This window comes from Vombatus ursinus, unplaced genomic scaffold, assembly GCF_900497805.2.
Source record: "Vombatus ursinus unplaced genomic scaffold, bare-nosed wombat genome assembly UNPS02014778.1, whole genome shotgun sequence".
NCBI lineage: Eukaryota > Metazoa > Chordata > Mammalia > Diprotodontia > Vombatidae > Vombatus > Vombatus ursinus.
This window is the reverse complement of record NW_020954556.1, coordinates 29,846,468-29,863,002: the sequence shown is the minus strand read 5'-3', so window position 1 is coordinate 29,863,002 and position 16,535 is coordinate 29,846,468. Positions and strand designations below refer to the sequence as shown.

Sequence of the window (16,535 nt, the reverse complement as noted above, 5' to 3'; positions counted from 1 at the left end):
TCCCTCCGGCCGGGTGCAGGCTCCGGCAGCTCCCGGCCTCGGTCCTCCCTCACTCGCCTGCGCGGACCCCTCAAGGCCAGTCTCTCTTCCGCTCCGGTCTCTTCAGCCCGGCTTCTCCCGCGTCCGCTTCCCGGGAGCCTGTCTCCAGCAGCGGCGACCGCAGCAACCGAGCTTAACCCCTTCGGTCCCTCTGAGGGAATGGGGGCAAAAAAAGAAGACACTCGGTGCTACGCGCAATACCGTCCCATGAGGAAACACACTCCCCATCATTAAGGTACCGCCTTTCCTCAACGCCATCTCCGGCCCTGCCCCTGCTTGTCCCCGCCCATGGGTTGAGAAGACCGACGTGAGCTCTCACCGGGTGCACTCAGAAAGACAAGGGTTTGGGGGGCCCAGTCTTGTCTCAGTGACCCCCGGTGGAGGTAATCCGTCCCCAGTGGAATATTGACTTCAATCTAGGGAGGTAGGAAAACAACGGTCTCCAGGCCTCCTTAGCCGCAAAAGAAAACATCGATAAGCCCCTCCCCTACCTTGGGAGCTTCCACAGGTAGCCAGGAAAGGAAAGAGGGGTTGTGTTCAACAGAATGTGGTCTCGCGTCACCCGATAGATCCTCCGCGGGGCAAGGGACTTGCCCTGGCTCGTGGAAAGCCGAACTCTCGCCCGGTAGTGGATGATTCGTCGCTCTCCTCGTCAGGTCTGCTGGCGCGGGACGCTCCGATGACCCCGGCTGGAGCCGCCGCCGCCGAGCGGAGCGGGAGGCGAGCAGAGCAGCAGGAGATGGCGTCTCAGCCGCCGCCTCCACCGAAGCCTTGGGAGACTCGGAGGATCCCGGGGGCCGGAACAGGACCCGGACCCGGCCCCTCCTTCCAGTAAGTATGGGGGCCCCTTGGCTCCTGCTGCCGGGTAGTCTGAGGAGGCCGAGGTAGCGGCGGTTATGATCGTTGGGTTCGGTCCCCTCCCCCACGCCCCCTCAGCGCCGGGGCCTCCGGGGCGCCCGAGGTCGGGGGTGGAGGGTCGGGCCGCGGGAAGCGCTTCTGGGCGAGCTGCGGTCTCGGGCGTTCAGCCGGCCGACAAGCGTTTGTTATGCGCCTGCTGTGCGTGCCGGGCGTGGGGCCGGGCGCTGAGGACCCGGGGAGAGGCAGCTGCTGCCCACAGGGGAGCCAGCGTGCGAATAGCTGCGTGGACGCCAGCTGTACACGGGATCGGCAGGCGGGCAGCGCTGGCACGGAGGGGTCGGAGAGGGCTGCCTGCAGTGAGAGCTGAGGAGGGAGAGTGCTCCCGGCGGGGGAACGGCCAGAGGAAATGCCCAGGGCTGAGGCGGGTGCCGTATGTGTGTGTCACTGGATCGAGGTGTAAAAAGATTGTTAGAGTAGGATGGGGTCTGGGTTGAGAAGGGCTTTGAATGCCAAACAGAGCATTTTGTTGCTCTGGAGATCTATAGGAAGCCACTGGAGCTTATTGAGTAGGGGGCAACGCTATCTGACCTGAGTTTAACGGCTGAATAGAGAGTGGGTTGAAGTGGGAAGAGCCTTGAGGCAGGTTGACCCACCTGCGGGCTATTTAAGTTCGGGCCTGAGGTGATGAGGGTCTGCACCAGAGGGGTGGGAGTGTGGGAGGAGGTCAGGGGGCATCCAAGCTGTCTGTACCTCCCTCTGAGCTGAAGAGTTTCTAATGGGGGGGGGGAGAGAGACAGAGCGTATGAGAGAGTTCGTGTGTGTGTGTGTACGTAGGTACGTACGTACGTACGCGGTTTGTATGGGGGCAGGGAGAACCTCCTTCCTGAAGCCGGAGTGTTCAAGGAATAAAAGTGAATCTCCGAGTTCCCCTTCCACTCATAGCCTTGAGGGCATTACTCCCAAGTACTAACTCGATAATAATAGAGTGGCTGGGGCTCGGAGTATGTGGTAAAAACATTTAACTATAGAGGCTTCGGTAAAAGGTGTTTTGGTTTTTTAGACATTTCATAAATGTTTATTGGAATGATGTTGTTCTTGTCCTGCCAAGTTCCGTTAATATTTGGGTCTAGATTTTGAAAGAGTCATTTTAAGACTTATTCTCTGCTGTGTCCAGTCTAGCCTCCTGATGGTTATTCTGTATTCAGTGCTGAGATGGAGACAAAATATAAAATTTTGCTCAATCACTGGAGGGAAAAAACAGCACTAGAATATGTTCCTTCCAAATTGCATCTGTACATGTTCAAGCTTTGAAGTGCATGAAAACAAGATTTGGGATTGTTCACATAATAAATAGTCCTATCTTTTGGGTACATTGGTCATTGTTAATAATAGGAGATACAATATGTAAATAGGAAATGTTTAATTTTATATTTCTTGTTTCTAGTTATGCTGTGTCTTGTTTTTTCGGCATATTTTTGTTTGCTTGTGGGTTTCAACTCAGTGCTTAAAACAGTTCTTGTTGCTTTTAGATTGGTTTGTAGGAGCCCTTTGTCCTACAGTTCTGAGACTATCAATGACAGGGACTTGAAGTGAGTAGGGTGGGGAGAGAGAGACTTGATGCCAGATAGTCTCTCTCCTTTTACTTTTATTCTTTCATCTTATATTTTATTCATCTTACTGTAGGCAGAGCACTATGCTAGACACTGGAAAAATATAAAGTTTAGAGAAGCCACAGCACCTGGGCTCATGGAGCTTACAGTCTGATAAAGGGATATTACACAAACAAATGCATAAGTGCATTATAGTTGGAGGGAGGAAGAGTTCTAGGCATAGGAACAGAGGCTGGAAAGAACACTATGATATGTGGTGGGTAGAGGGTAGAATTTAAGCTACCCTGCAGGGGATATAGAGAGTTAGAATTTGAGATAGGACTGGAACAACAGAGTACCATCATATTATACAGGACTTTCCCTGACAAAGAGTTTGACCTTTCCTGAGTAGTGAATAAGGAGACCCTAAATTTTTTTGAGGGGAGGAGTGATATGATTAGATTTTTCAGAACTCCCTATGCATTTACTGTTTATATCACCTCGGTATTTAATCATATATGCCGTCTTCTATTTTTTTTCTATATCTTGTGTCCCCAGTGCAATTGTCAAGTATTAGAAGACAGGAACAATTCTTCACAGTACTTACATACCTTATGTTTAAATAGGACTTTACAATTTACAAAGTTCCTTCATGTTGTCATAGCAGATATTGTTTTATATAAACTTTGTATCTCCTTTAGTGCCTGACACAGGGCTCTGTGCATAATAGGTATGAAATAAATGTTTCAGTGAATGAATGAATCTCATTTGATTTTCAGGAGCTTATGAGGTGAGCAGGAAATTTTTTTTACCCCTATTTCCTGAGTATGGAACCCAATGATATACTGTATCTCTTGTTTCAAAGCTGGCCTATCTTAAGGGAACGTTCTTCTCCTGGAAATTTGACTAACAGGCACATAGCACAAAGCAACTCAAAAAGACCTGTGAAGGTATGAAGAAAATACCCACACAACTTGAAATAATTTAGTAAAAGTGTAGTATTTTTGTATTCCCTATCATATGTATCTCAACTTAAGTGCATATTGGGAACTTAATAAATAATTACTGAATTGAATCTTTTTAATTAAACAATTTATTTATTTATTTTTAGTTTTCAACATTCACTTCCATAAGATTTTGAGTTTCAAATTTTCTCCTCCTCCCTCTCCAAGATGGCATGCAATCTGATATAGGTTCTACATAGACATTCCTATTAAGCATATTTTCCCATTAATCAAGATGTAAAGAAGAATTAGAACCAATGGGAGGAACCACGAGAAAGAAGAATTAAAACAACAAAAGAAAAGGAGAGCAAATAAATTTACATTCAGATTCCATAGTTCTTTCTCTGGATGTGGACAGCTTTTTCCATCGTGAGTCTTGTGGAGTTGTCTTAGATCCTTGCATTGCTGAGAAGAGCTCAGTCTATCAAAGTCATTTCACAGTGTGGCTGTTACTGTGTATAGTGTTCTCCTGGTTCAGCTCACTTCACTCAGCATCAGTTCATATAAGTCCAGGTTTTTCTGAAGTCTGCCTGCTCATCATTTCTTATAGCACAATAGTATTCTATTACATTTATATACCACAGCTTGTTTAGCCATTCACCAATTGATGGGCATCCCCTCAATTTCCAATTCTTGGCCATCACAAAAAGAACTGCTATAAATATTTTTGTACATGTGGGTCCTTTTCCTATTTTCATGATCTCTTTGGGATACAAACCTAGAAGTGGTATTGCTGAGTCACTGAATTGACTTTAAGTGCTTGATTAATTCTCTGTAATATGGATGTGGATCCTGAATCTCTGAAATTTTCTTTCTTTAGATCTGCTGATTTGGGTCCTACTTTATTGACGAGGCCTGGGCAACCAACTCTTACGAGAGTACCCCCACCAATTCTTCCAAGGCCATCACAGCAGACAGGAAACAGCAATCTGAACACGTTTAGACCTGCTTACACTTCCTTTTCTTCTGGTTATGGAGCATATGGAAATTCATTTTATGGAAGCTACAGTCCTTACAGTTATGGATATAGTGGGTTGGGGTATAACCGGTTCCGTATGGATGATCTTCCTCCCAGCAGATTTGTCCAACAAGCCGAAGAAAGCAGCAGAGGTGCATTTCAGTCCATTGAGAGTATTGTGCATGCATTTGCTTCTGTCAGTATGATGATGGATGCCACCTTTTCAGCTGTCTATAACAGTTTTAGAGCCGTTTTGGATGTAGCCAATCATTTTTCCCGGTTGAAAGTACATTTCACAAAAGTGTTTTCAGCTTTTGCATTAGTTAGGACTATACGGTATCTCTACAGACGATTACAGCAGATGATGGGTTTAAGAAGAGCCTCTGAGAATGAGGATTTGTGGGCAGAAAGTGAAGGTACTGTGGCTTGCCTTGGCCCAGAAGACAGAGCAGCTAACTCAGCAAAATCTTGGCCAATATTCTTGTTCTTTGCTGTTATCCTTGGGGGTCCTTATCTTATCTGGAAACTGCTGTCTACCTACAGTGAGGAAGTAACAGGTAAGGAAAATTTATAATGTTACAAATAATCATATTTCTGTTATAAAGGAATAAGCTAACATATATCCACCTTGAGTTTTTAATGAATGGGGCATATCATCAGATTGTAGAAATATTTTATCTGTTTTTGATCCTTCTTTAGATATATTTTGAGTAAAGGATTTTTTGACTGGAAAAACAATAATTAGCAGAAAACAGACTTGTTAATTTAATCATCGATTAAAGTAAACAAATATTCATTGCAAATCTACATTATACAAGGGCACTTTGCTTGACGTTATCTAGAATTTAAAAAAAAACAAATGGCATGGCCCTTGCCTCTCAACTACCATGTAATTTAGTAATTGAGATGAGAAGTCTACACAAGAAACTACAGTACAAGGCAGAATATGATGAAGTGCTATACATATAGTACAAAGTACTAAAGGAAGTCAAAGAAGGGAATGATCACTTCCAACAGAATTTTTGAGAGAGAGTTTAGAGAAAGTAATGTTAGTTTCAGAAAAATGAATCAGATTTCTGAATGTAAGTCCCAGGGTCCATGCCTACTTGTGGTCTCAAAGACTGCAAGTTGCAGAGGAGTTGCCAATCTGTATAGATAAAAGGAATTGTCTCACCCAGGAGCTCCCTGCATCATACAGATCAGGATTAAAATCAATAGGAAACTCTATAAAAGTTTCACGTGTGTTTCAGAAACTCTTGAGTGATATGTTTTGGGGAATAACGGAAATGAGGCTGAGCTACGACTAGATTGTGAAGGGATTTAAATACTTGCCAATAGGTTAACATAACATGTAGTGCTTTAAGGTTTACAAAATACTTTATGTACTTCTCATTTAATCTTCACAATATCCCTGAAAAGTAATTATTACAGGTGCTGTACTCATATAGATGAGCAAATGGTCTTTGAGTGACCAAGTCATTTTTCCATGGGCACAAAGCTAGTGAATGTTGAAGGTGGGATTTGAACCCAAATGTCCTGGTCATCTAGTCCACTTAAATGCACCACACTTTGTCCTCAAGCTAATGATTTTAAACTTTGCAGACAGTGGGAAGTCGTTGAAGATTTTTGAACATAAGGATATAACATATAAGCTATGCTTTAGGTAGATTAATCTGGCAAAAGTGTACAATGTGAATTGTGGGATAAAGAGTGGAGGAACACCAGTTAGGAGGTTAGTACAAGAGTCCAGGTCAAAAGTATTAATTCAATGTGGTGGAAGTAGGAGGGGTCTGATGGAAGAGACATTTCACATTGCTTTGTTGCGCATAATCCATTATTTAATTGTTGAATTGCAGCAGTGAGAATCAGTAGGGTTTCGTGACTTTTTTAGATGTGTGGGATGAGGAAGAAGAAAGAAGTAAAAACTTCTAAGGTTTTAAGCTCAGATACTGAAATAATGGTGGTGCCATTTTTAGAAGTAGAAAAAACAAGAGGAGGAGCTAAGTAGGGCAGGGTGGGGTGAATAATAGCTTTGGTTGTAGGTTTAAGTTTCAGGTACTAACAGAACATTAAAAGAGAGATATCCAATAAGCAGAAATGTGCGTAGGGCTGGACATGTAGATTTTGGAGTCATCTACCTAAAGTTCATAGCTAAATCTCTGGTGTAAATAAACTACCTAAGGGAGAAGAAAGAAGAGAAGGATGTATTTGTAGGAAAAAGAAGGAGCCTTAAGAAAAATTGAAGATGTAAGTGTCAAAGAGGAAAATTGATGGGGCAAAGTCTTGGAGAGGGGTTTGGAATAGATGAGATCAAAAGTAATTACTAGTAAAAGGATTAGCCTAAGAAAAGAAATTATTTCCTTTGAGATTGAAGAGGAGGAGGAGATGGATAGAAAGACATACATAGGTAAAAAGAAGGAAAATTTCAGAGTTCACATTGTTTGGCTTCAATTTTTAGTGAACCCTGCAGGAGTTAGAGTCATATTCCAAAAAATAAAAGGTGAATGGGGGGCTGAACAGTAGGAAAAGTTTGAAGTATACTCAGAAAGTATACTCAGAGGAATTCAATATTGATGGTACAGAATACATTTTTTCTGGTTTTCTTACAGAATGAGATATATTTTTTAAACTGCATCTGATGAAATATGTGGCTTTTCTTGCTGATATTTTATTTTTTATTAACTTCATGTAATTCATAATTTGGAATATAGCTACCACCAATTGGGCGAGCGGTGAGGATGACCATGTTGTAGCTAGAGCAGAATATGATTTTGCTGCTGTTTCTGAAGAAGAAATTTCTTTCCGGGCTGGTGACATGCTAAACTTAGCACCCAAAGGTAATATGCTTCAATATTTTAAGAGTATTGGTGATATATAATGTGTAAAGTCTGTGTTTTCTTGTCTGTGAAATTTTTTGTTTGTAAATAAAGTGCTCCTAATTGCCACTGAGGATTCAGGACACCATGTTAATTATTAATTAGTTACAGTTGTGACTCATTAATTTAAAGCCTTAAAACCTTCAGGAGAGAAATACAGCATCAGGATTTTGCCCAACAATAATAATAAAAACAAAAAAGGAAACATTTTGTGTTTATATAGTGCTTCTTTTAGAAGAACTCAAAATATGTGAATTCCAAACTGGAAGCAAATCACCTCTTTGAAGAATAATGCTTGTATAATCTAATAAATGACCAGAGAATTATCTGCTTTTATCCAAGTCTCTGCACTGGAAATATGCGATCATTGCTACTCTTCCTCGAAGCAATATTTTGCTTTTATTTGGTAATGGTATTGAATTTCTCTCAGAAAATCTGTGTGCTCATAAACCAGGAGCAATGCCAAATTTCAGCAAGTCATTTATCAATATTTTGAGTATTCCTTTTTGACCAATTTCCAGTGACTTAGCAAACTAACTAGAATTTATATGTTGAACTGTTTTTTTTAATTGCTGTTTTAATGACTTCAGATAAAATTATTTTTATTTTTATTCCTGTCTAGTCAGAGCAATAGGAATTTTTTGTGGAGACTCGATTTGGATAGCAACATTGAGATCATAATTTTTGTATAAATCATTTTAAAATATGTCTGTGGTCTTCTTAATGAAAAACACTGACCCTTTAATGGTTTTGGGCAATTTTTACCTGAACTTAATATTAAATACATTGTATTAACTACATTGTAATAACAGTCTTACTGTTGAATACTTCGATTTTTTTTTTTTTTAAAAGGCAGCTAGGTGGTACAGTGGATAGAGTGCCAGTCCTCCAGTCAGGAAGACCTGAGTTCAGATCCAGCCTCAGACATGTATTAATTGTGTGACCCTGGGCAAGTCACTTAACCCTGTTAGCCTCAGTTTGCTCATCTGTAAAATGAGCTGGAGAAGGAAATGGCAAACCACTCCATTATCTTTGCCAAGAAAACCCCAAATGAGGTAACAAAGAGTCAGACATGACTGAACAACAGCAACAACATGTTGATTTGTTATGTGAATGATTGAGAAATTTGAACTAGTTAAACTGGTTAGAACTTGCTGGATCTTGAAGCCAGCCCTTCAAATGCAGACATCTTTAGTTGGAGATGCCACATAATTCTTTTGATTGACTTGTTTATTTATGTTATTATTAGATTATATAGTATTTTTCTTCCAGTGAAATACATAGTAAAATAACTCCTTTAGAATTTGTCTAGTGAGCTCTTCAAGAAAACAGGTACTGTACAAATACAGAGTGATTTTTAAGATTTAGTATTACAGCCACCGACATGAAATGAGGTAAAAGACTAAAGGTAAGGCAGTATTAACATATAAAGATCAGATAAATGGTAGAAAAAAACAGCAGTGGAGAAATGTCTCTGACCTAAATATGACCCACTTACAGGACCTACCCTAGAATGGCCCCTACATTGGGTAGTCACAGAAGCTCTCCTTTGCCCCTTCTTTTTGCCTCCCTTCTTCACCTCACTGGCACTTTCTGATTGTCACTTTATACTTGGGCTGATCCAGAATGAGGCCTGAAGTGGCATGAGGAAAGATCTCCTTTCCATCCTCTCCCTTTACTGCTGCCCTCTTTCCTCCCTAGCCTATACACTCTACAAAAAAACCCCAGGCGATTCACTGAGTCTAGTCATCTCCTAAAGTGAACGATTGCTACTTTAATCCTTGGTTTATCCCCAAGCTCACCATTTGTTGTCTTTCCTCAAAGGAAATGACATCTCTTTCCACATAAATGAGCATTTGTCCAGGCAATTGAGAGTGGGAAGATGAGAGTGTAGAAAGGAAGAGTCATAGAAGACCAGTTGTTTTACCCCACCTTTTTCTCTTGTGTCACTGCCATTTGGGCACTGAATATTGAAGATGGAAGTGAACTTTAATCTCTCAGATCATCTAGTCTGAGATGTCCCCTTCTTCCCCCCTGCTTCAGGACTGAATCAGGAAAATCTGAGGTCAAATCAGACATTAGCTGTGTGACCCTGGGCAAATCACTTCAACTCTGTTTGCGCCAGTTTCCTCACCTATACAATGGGGATAACAATAATGAAGAATACCTACCATTCAGGGTTGTAAGGATCAAATAAGGTAATATTTGTAGAGTGCTCAGCACAGTGCCTGGCACATAGTAGTCACTTGTTCCCTTCCCCCTTCCATAGTCTTAACTCATTTTACAAATGAAGAAACTGAGGGCCAAAGAGGGCCAGGGATATTTCCAAAGTCACACTGTTACTTAGTGTCAGAACTGGGGCAAGAACTCTGTCTCCTGCCTCATAGGTGTATATTTTTTCCACTTGACAGGAAGGATAGCTGGCAATCCAATGGTAAGGAAAAGACCAAAATTATAAGTAGCTTCTAAAGATATAGGTAGTATTATAAAGTCATTTATTGATACAAATAGTCTTCTGTGCCACAGTAGTCCCTGATTATTTCTCTGTCTTTTAGTACAATATTGATGAAGACAATCTGTTGTGCGTAGAAGATGGGTATTGAGGGAGGAAGGAGGTGGTTTCTAGTTCTGCCTTTTATATATGCTAGCTATGTGACAGTGACAATAACAGAGGTAAATCATTTGACCTGGCAGTGCCCTGGGCAGCATTCTTAAAACTTAAAATTGCAGAGGAGTTGCCTGTTTGCTTTGGTGGATTGAGTTTCCAAACCAGGAATTCCCTAATTCAATTCAGTGACAAATCTGGACCTTCCCCTCAAAAATTGATTGAAATTATCTGGAATGATCCAGGAAAAGTCACATGTTCTGTTTCACATACTATTTAAGAATATAAAGAAGGACATGATATATTTTAGAAACATTTCTATCAAAAATGGTTTAAAAGATTTTTGGTGCTAGTGGAGTAGGCTAGGTAAATGAGGTGTATATATAGGCTTTTATAAGTTTGAAGTATGTAATTTACTAAGTTATTCCTTTAAGCACTATATACTTAAAACAGTAGATAGAATGTAGCACTCAACTTTTTCTTTATGACACCAGATAATTAGGTATGAATAGAAAATTTATTATACTTTTCAGTCTAGACTTTTTCAGCAACGATAGGTGGTATAGTGGATAGAGCACTTGGCCTAAAGTCAGGAAGACCTGAGTTCAAATATGGCCTCAGGACTTATTACCAGTGTGATCCTGGGCAAGTCACAATTTCTGTCTATCTTAGTTTCCTCAACTGGAAAATGGAAATAATAATAGGATCTACCCTATAGGGTTGTTGTGAGGATCAGATATGTAGCCAAAAAAAAATATAGTAGGAGCTGGCACATAGCAGACATGTAATAAATGCTTATTCCTTTCACCTTCCCCTGATGGGGACACTCCCTCAACTGATGGATATATCGCTCCTCTTGTCTTTATGTAGCAGTGGCTTCTAATATTTTCGTTTGATTCTTCTGCTTTCCCCCTCTATCGAGTAAGAGGTGTAAATGAATACCTAAATGTGTTGAACATTGTAGACTTTAAACCCATTTCCAAGGACTGGTTCACTTAAATTTTCTCCTTTGTTTTCTTTGAATAATTCTTTCCAGAATAAGGAAATCTTTTGTCTTTTGTGATGACCTATATCTATCTATGTTACATTGTTCAAAGATAACTGAACAGATTTAGCAGTTGTCTTAAGATGCCATGTATAACTAGGTATACAAATTATAAGAGCTTTAAAATGCAAAAATAAATCTTTCAAAACTGAATACTTAAAACTTTCTTGGGGCAGCTAGGTGGCGCAGTGGATAGAGCACTGGCCCTGGATTCAGGAGGACCTGAGTTCAAATGCGGCCTCAGACACATAACACTTAACTAGCTGTGTGACTATGGGCAAGTCACTTAACCCCATTGCCTAGCCCAAAAAAAAAAAAAACAACTTTCTTTTGTAAATTGCCTTTGACTTTTTGAACTTTTGTCTAGAAATCTGAAGAAATCTGAGTACTTTAAATTATTTTTTTGCATTCTGGATTTAACTCAGTATTCATTCCTTTGAAAATTTCATGGCAATGTTAGCATGTTTTTCATCACAGATGAAATAGAATGATTTTCTTTATAGCTTACCAAAAGGACAAAGGGGAATTATACCACTTAATGTATCATTTTCCAAGCTATGTTTTAGTAAATACACATTGTTTTTCCTATTAACAGGAATGGTAAGGAAATTGAAAATAAATTTAGTAATCCTTGTCTTTGGTTTTGTGAGTTTGAAATGTAGAAAGGTTTAAGCCTTCAGTGGATATTATTTTGTATATCTGGAGGAATTAGTTTCCTGATACATTTTTTGTATTATAATTGAAATGTCTTATGCAAATAAGAGACTATTAAGGACACTTTTTGAAATTTGAATTTTACCTTTAATATTTTATTTTTGTTTTATATTTTACTTACTATGTTTTAATGTCTATTCTGTCATGTACTGCCAGAGTATTTTATAATTGAAAAACTTTTTTTTCCTTCCATCAGAACAACAGCCCAGAGTTCGTGGCTGGCTTCTTGCCAGCCTTGATGGCCAAACAACAGGACTTGTGCCAGCTAATTATGTCAAAATTCTTGGTAAAAGAAGAGGTAGGAAAACAGTGGAATTGAATAAGATTACAGAGCAGCGACGAGCTTTTACCAACTCAGCCCTAATTAGTGGAACCACTGCTGCTGACACATTGGAGGAGCAGGAAGCTGCCTTTGAATCTGTTTTTGTTGAAAATAATAAGGTTCCAGTTACATCTGAATCCACTGGCAAAAGTGGAGATAAACAAGATTTTTGATATCCTTCATGTTTACTTACAATTGAACTGTCTTCAAAAAACACGATTTTGATATTTCTTTAAAAGAAATAGCCCACAATCTAATGCAGACGTGTTTTGGCTATCATAGATGTTTTTGCTGCTAAAAAAATATTTAAGTTGTACTTTAGTAAGCTAGTTCAGAACGTGACCTGGTTGCATTCTACAAGTTATTGGAGTAGGTTTTCTTAGTCCTGGATTAAGACTGCCTGTTTCTCATCAAATGCCCCATTGTTTATTGAAAGAGTTACTTTGATGAGCTATAGAATGTATTGTTTATTGGAATGTAGAACTCTAATTTTTTAAGACTTCTAAACAGATTGTCTGAGAATGCTCAGAAAGTAGGAGATAATATATAAAAAAAGTAAGAACTAACTTAAAAAAAAAAGAGTTGTTGGTAGTTTTTAAGGAATTTAACTACCCAAAGTGGGTTAAGGGCAGGTAGCCAGAGATTTGTCCTTTAAGTAAGAACTCCTGGATAATAAGAATTATACAACCTTTATTGCAGCCCAGTTCTGCATCATTTGCTTTTAATTATATTTTTCCACCTTTTCAGAATAATTTCATATTTGTCCTTTTTTAAATATCTTGAAAAATTCACTAAAAGCATTGGGAATAAAGTACTTCCTAGAATGATTTAAAGACTGCATGCAACACCAAATCTCCCCTAGGTAGTTATAATCTTTTTTTTTTTTTTTTAACTCCAGAATGTCTTCATTTCTTTGTGCTGAGAATCCTACATCTTTTGAGCTCTTAAAAATATGACTGCTTTTATGAAAAGAGAGTCAGAGTGTAGTAGAGGTACTTTCCCCCAAAAGCCTGAACATACAAGCTCTTTGAGGCTGAGTAAAATTATTTACCCAGTTCTAGCAGTGGTGTTATTTAACTTTCTCATTAAAACTCTGTTTATATCTTAGTATGATTACTTTTTAAAATTTCATGTGCAGATAGTCCTGCAAAGATACTAAAAATGATACAAGTTATTTCCTTTAGATTTAGAATTTGCAGCTAACAAAGCAAAGCAGATCACAAAATACCATATTGCCATTCAGTTAAGTAACCTACTTGATTTGAATCTTTGTTTAAATAATGATTTCAAATGCAACTCAATTTCAGGGTGCTTAAATATCTTATAGCAAAATCTGGAGATTCTTGTAAACCATGATCATATATGACAGTGATTGCTACAAAATAATTTTAACACTAAGCTCAAAATAGTAAAGTACTTTAAGATGATGTCTAAAACAGAATTATTTGATAGAATTATGAATTAGTATGCTTTTACATTTCTTCTGTTGAACTCTATGTTCACTGAGTAATTTTAGAACAGACTCTACAGTATGAGTAGCCTAAATGAAAAGAAATTTACTAAAGGACATCTCTGAAATATGTTTTTTAAAATAGACATCATTTAAATTAGTACTCCTATCTGAACAGGAAAATGGAACATCTTAGAATTTTAAAATGTATGAGAGAGATAAAAAGGTGTAGAGAAAATAAGCTTCCTAAATATGTCACTTAGAGATTCAACCAAGGTATATAACAAGTCTTCAAATATTATTTATCATTATTGGTTTTTTCCGATTTTTGTGGTTCATTCTTAGATGTAATTGCTGGGATCCAGTTCATGGAATCTAAATCTCATATCAAAATTCTTTCTAAAGCACATTAGTTATTTAATTTGATATTGGGACAGCCAAATTGAATGGGAGTACAATGGAAGTAAAAAAGCCCTGAAACTTGGTGGTGGCCTCATTAAATTTGATGGAAGCATTTATTTAGTTCCTAGGCTAAGGATTGTGGTTGCTATTAAGAATGAATAAGGAATAACAGAGCATAACGTAATAAGGTGGATAAATATAGCTTCATCTTCCATTGAGGTAGTTCTTATGTCCTTGATGTTTTTAGTATGGTAGGTGGCTATATAAATTACCTGACTAGTGAGTATATGTATGTGTGGGAATCCCTATTTTACTGGAAAACCAGGAAGGGAATTAAGAATTTTGAGTAAGCAAAGAAAGTCTTTGAAATTTCTGTTATCATGACCTTTACAATATAATTTTTCAGGTAGGGCTAAATTTGTTTGCTGTTCAGGTCCCCAGTTTTTTTGCCGTATCAATTATTTAATTAAGGAATGGATATTTTAAAGAAACTATTAAACAAAACATTTTCAAGTTAAATAATATGATCTTCACATTATCAATAAGCAGACATTTAGCATTCTCAGTTTTTCTGATTGTATTCTTTGACCTATCAACTTAAAGAAAACAAAGTAAATATACTGTAGTTTGTTAGTCATTTAATGTTTAATTTTTAGGTATCTGATTTAGTCTATCACTGTGTCATAACTATACATTAACTTGAATAAAACTATAGTTTGTCTTTTGTTTTCTTAATGAAAAAAAGACAGAAAATGGATACAGTTAAAATATATTTTATTTTTAAATGATTGTGAAATCACATGTACTGTATAAATAAAAGTAAATTAAATTTCACTGATATTTTCTGCAGGTGACCTGATATTCTGTTTCTCAATCCAGAAGGTATTATGAGAAGTGTTTGCTTTTTTTGTTTTTTGGGGTTTTTTTTTTTAAGTTAATTTTCTCATGTCATTCGTATCAGACTATTTCCAACCCATCTATATGTTCAATTTCTTCTGTATTTAAATAGCTTCCAATAAAAATAGTTTTCTATTGTTATAAAAGTTATATTAAATGCTGTATAACTGGTATAAAGAAGCTAAGAGTGAATCTGAAGACCTGGACCTACCACCATCACTAATTATTCATGTGTCCATCGGCAAGTCACATAACCATTTGTCTCAGCTGCAAAAAAGGAAGAAATACGTGCCCTACCTACCTCACAGGGCTGTTGTGAGGATCAAATGAGATTGTGTATTTATGAAAATTATTTGAAAAGCATCATATAACAAATATTGGGATAGAGACACAGCCATGATTTTAGCAGCTGGCAGTACATTTATTAGAATGCTATATATGTAAATATTAGTCCAGGAGAATGGAAGAGGGTAGAGAAGACAGTACAAATTCTATAATTTAAAATTTTTTCATAAAGGTACATACAGAGCAGAAGTTCTTAACCTGGGGTCCATGAACCCCACTGTGGTTTGTGGATAGATTTCAGAGGGTCTATTAACTTGGGGGGGGAGAATTCATCTTTTTTTCTCCCTAACTTCTAAAGAAATAGCGTTTTCTTCAATTTTGAATGTAGGCAGCCAACATTCTTAGACGAAGGGATCCCCAGATGTTACCAGACTGTCATAGCAGTCCATGACATAAGGGTTAAGACTTCTGCTATAGAGCTAAAATGTAGCCATTGGTAACAGTAATCTTGTATGTATAGAATACTTTTTTACCCTTGAAAACTTAATTGTTTTATCAATTATGACATAGTTATACATGGCATATATAATAATTACATATAATTCTGCACAAAATAAAACAAAAAATACTTCTGCCAAATAATAGAGCAATTTTTTTATTATAGAAAGTTTGATGAGATTTTTATGTCCATCCAGAAAAGTGAAATTAAATTTAGTTTTTCTTTCTTCCCAAAAAGTTCTCTCGTGCTGATTTATCTAAAACAGAAGGGTGAATTGATCCATTATTCAGGTGGTTAAATCATGGAATGTACATATACTAAAAGCAATTTTTTCAAATTCTGCATATTTTTTTCAGTTTCTTAATATTCTTTCCTTGTCTCATTAATTAGAAACATATATAGTCTTTTTTTAACCTCACTAGAAAAGTTTTATTCAACCACTTTTTTATTTTTAAATTTTATTTTATTCAGTTACTGTAATTGAATAAGTTAGGGTTCTTTTTTGTAAAGAGTAAATCTCAGATTTAGTGTAATGGTACTCAATTAGAATGAATGAGGAAGTTACATTATGGTAACATGTATCTTAAGGGAAATGTGTTAATAGGAATTTTATAAGTACTGTACTTGTACCCTAATGCCACTTGGAAGAAAAAGATAGAGTGTGAAAAAAAATGTAAAACTTTAAGAATTTTTGAAGCCATAGGGGAATTTTCTTTGGAGGCAAATGAGACTGAGAGAGGTATATGGCAAGAGGAAAAGGACTCAAAATTTGAAGGGAAAAATTGAAACATGCACAATACTTATTTGTTAGGACGTTTTCTACCTAAAGGCATTGTTAGTTAAGGAACATAGAAACATCGTGTATAACCTTGCTAGTTTAGAAATGTATGACATTCTGAGAACTGAGAGATTTTTTTAAATTTTGGGAGCCTTCATAGCTCTACATACAAACTAGTTTAAATTTGAAATTCTTGGACTGGGACATCAATAAG

At 37.6% G+C, this 16,535-nt stretch overlaps 1 protein-coding gene across 1 annotated transcript; it reads left to right on the top strand.

Moving 5' to 3' along the window:
• The first annotated feature begins 622 nt into the window (after nucleotides 1–622).
• Nucleotides 623–14,773, top strand: PEX13 (peroxisomal biogenesis factor 13). The gene is made up of 4 exons (XM_027865184.1): nucleotides 623–870; nucleotides 4,311–5,005; nucleotides 7,160–7,285; nucleotides 11,885–14,773. Exons 1-4 carry the CDS (start codon nucleotides 719–721, stop codon nucleotides 12,181–12,183), a joined length of 1,272 nt encoding a protein of 423 aa, XP_027720985.1. The 5' UTR covers nucleotides 623–718; the 3' UTR covers nucleotides 12,184–14,773.
• The last annotated feature ends 1,762 nt before the right edge of the window (nucleotides 14,774–16,535 follow it).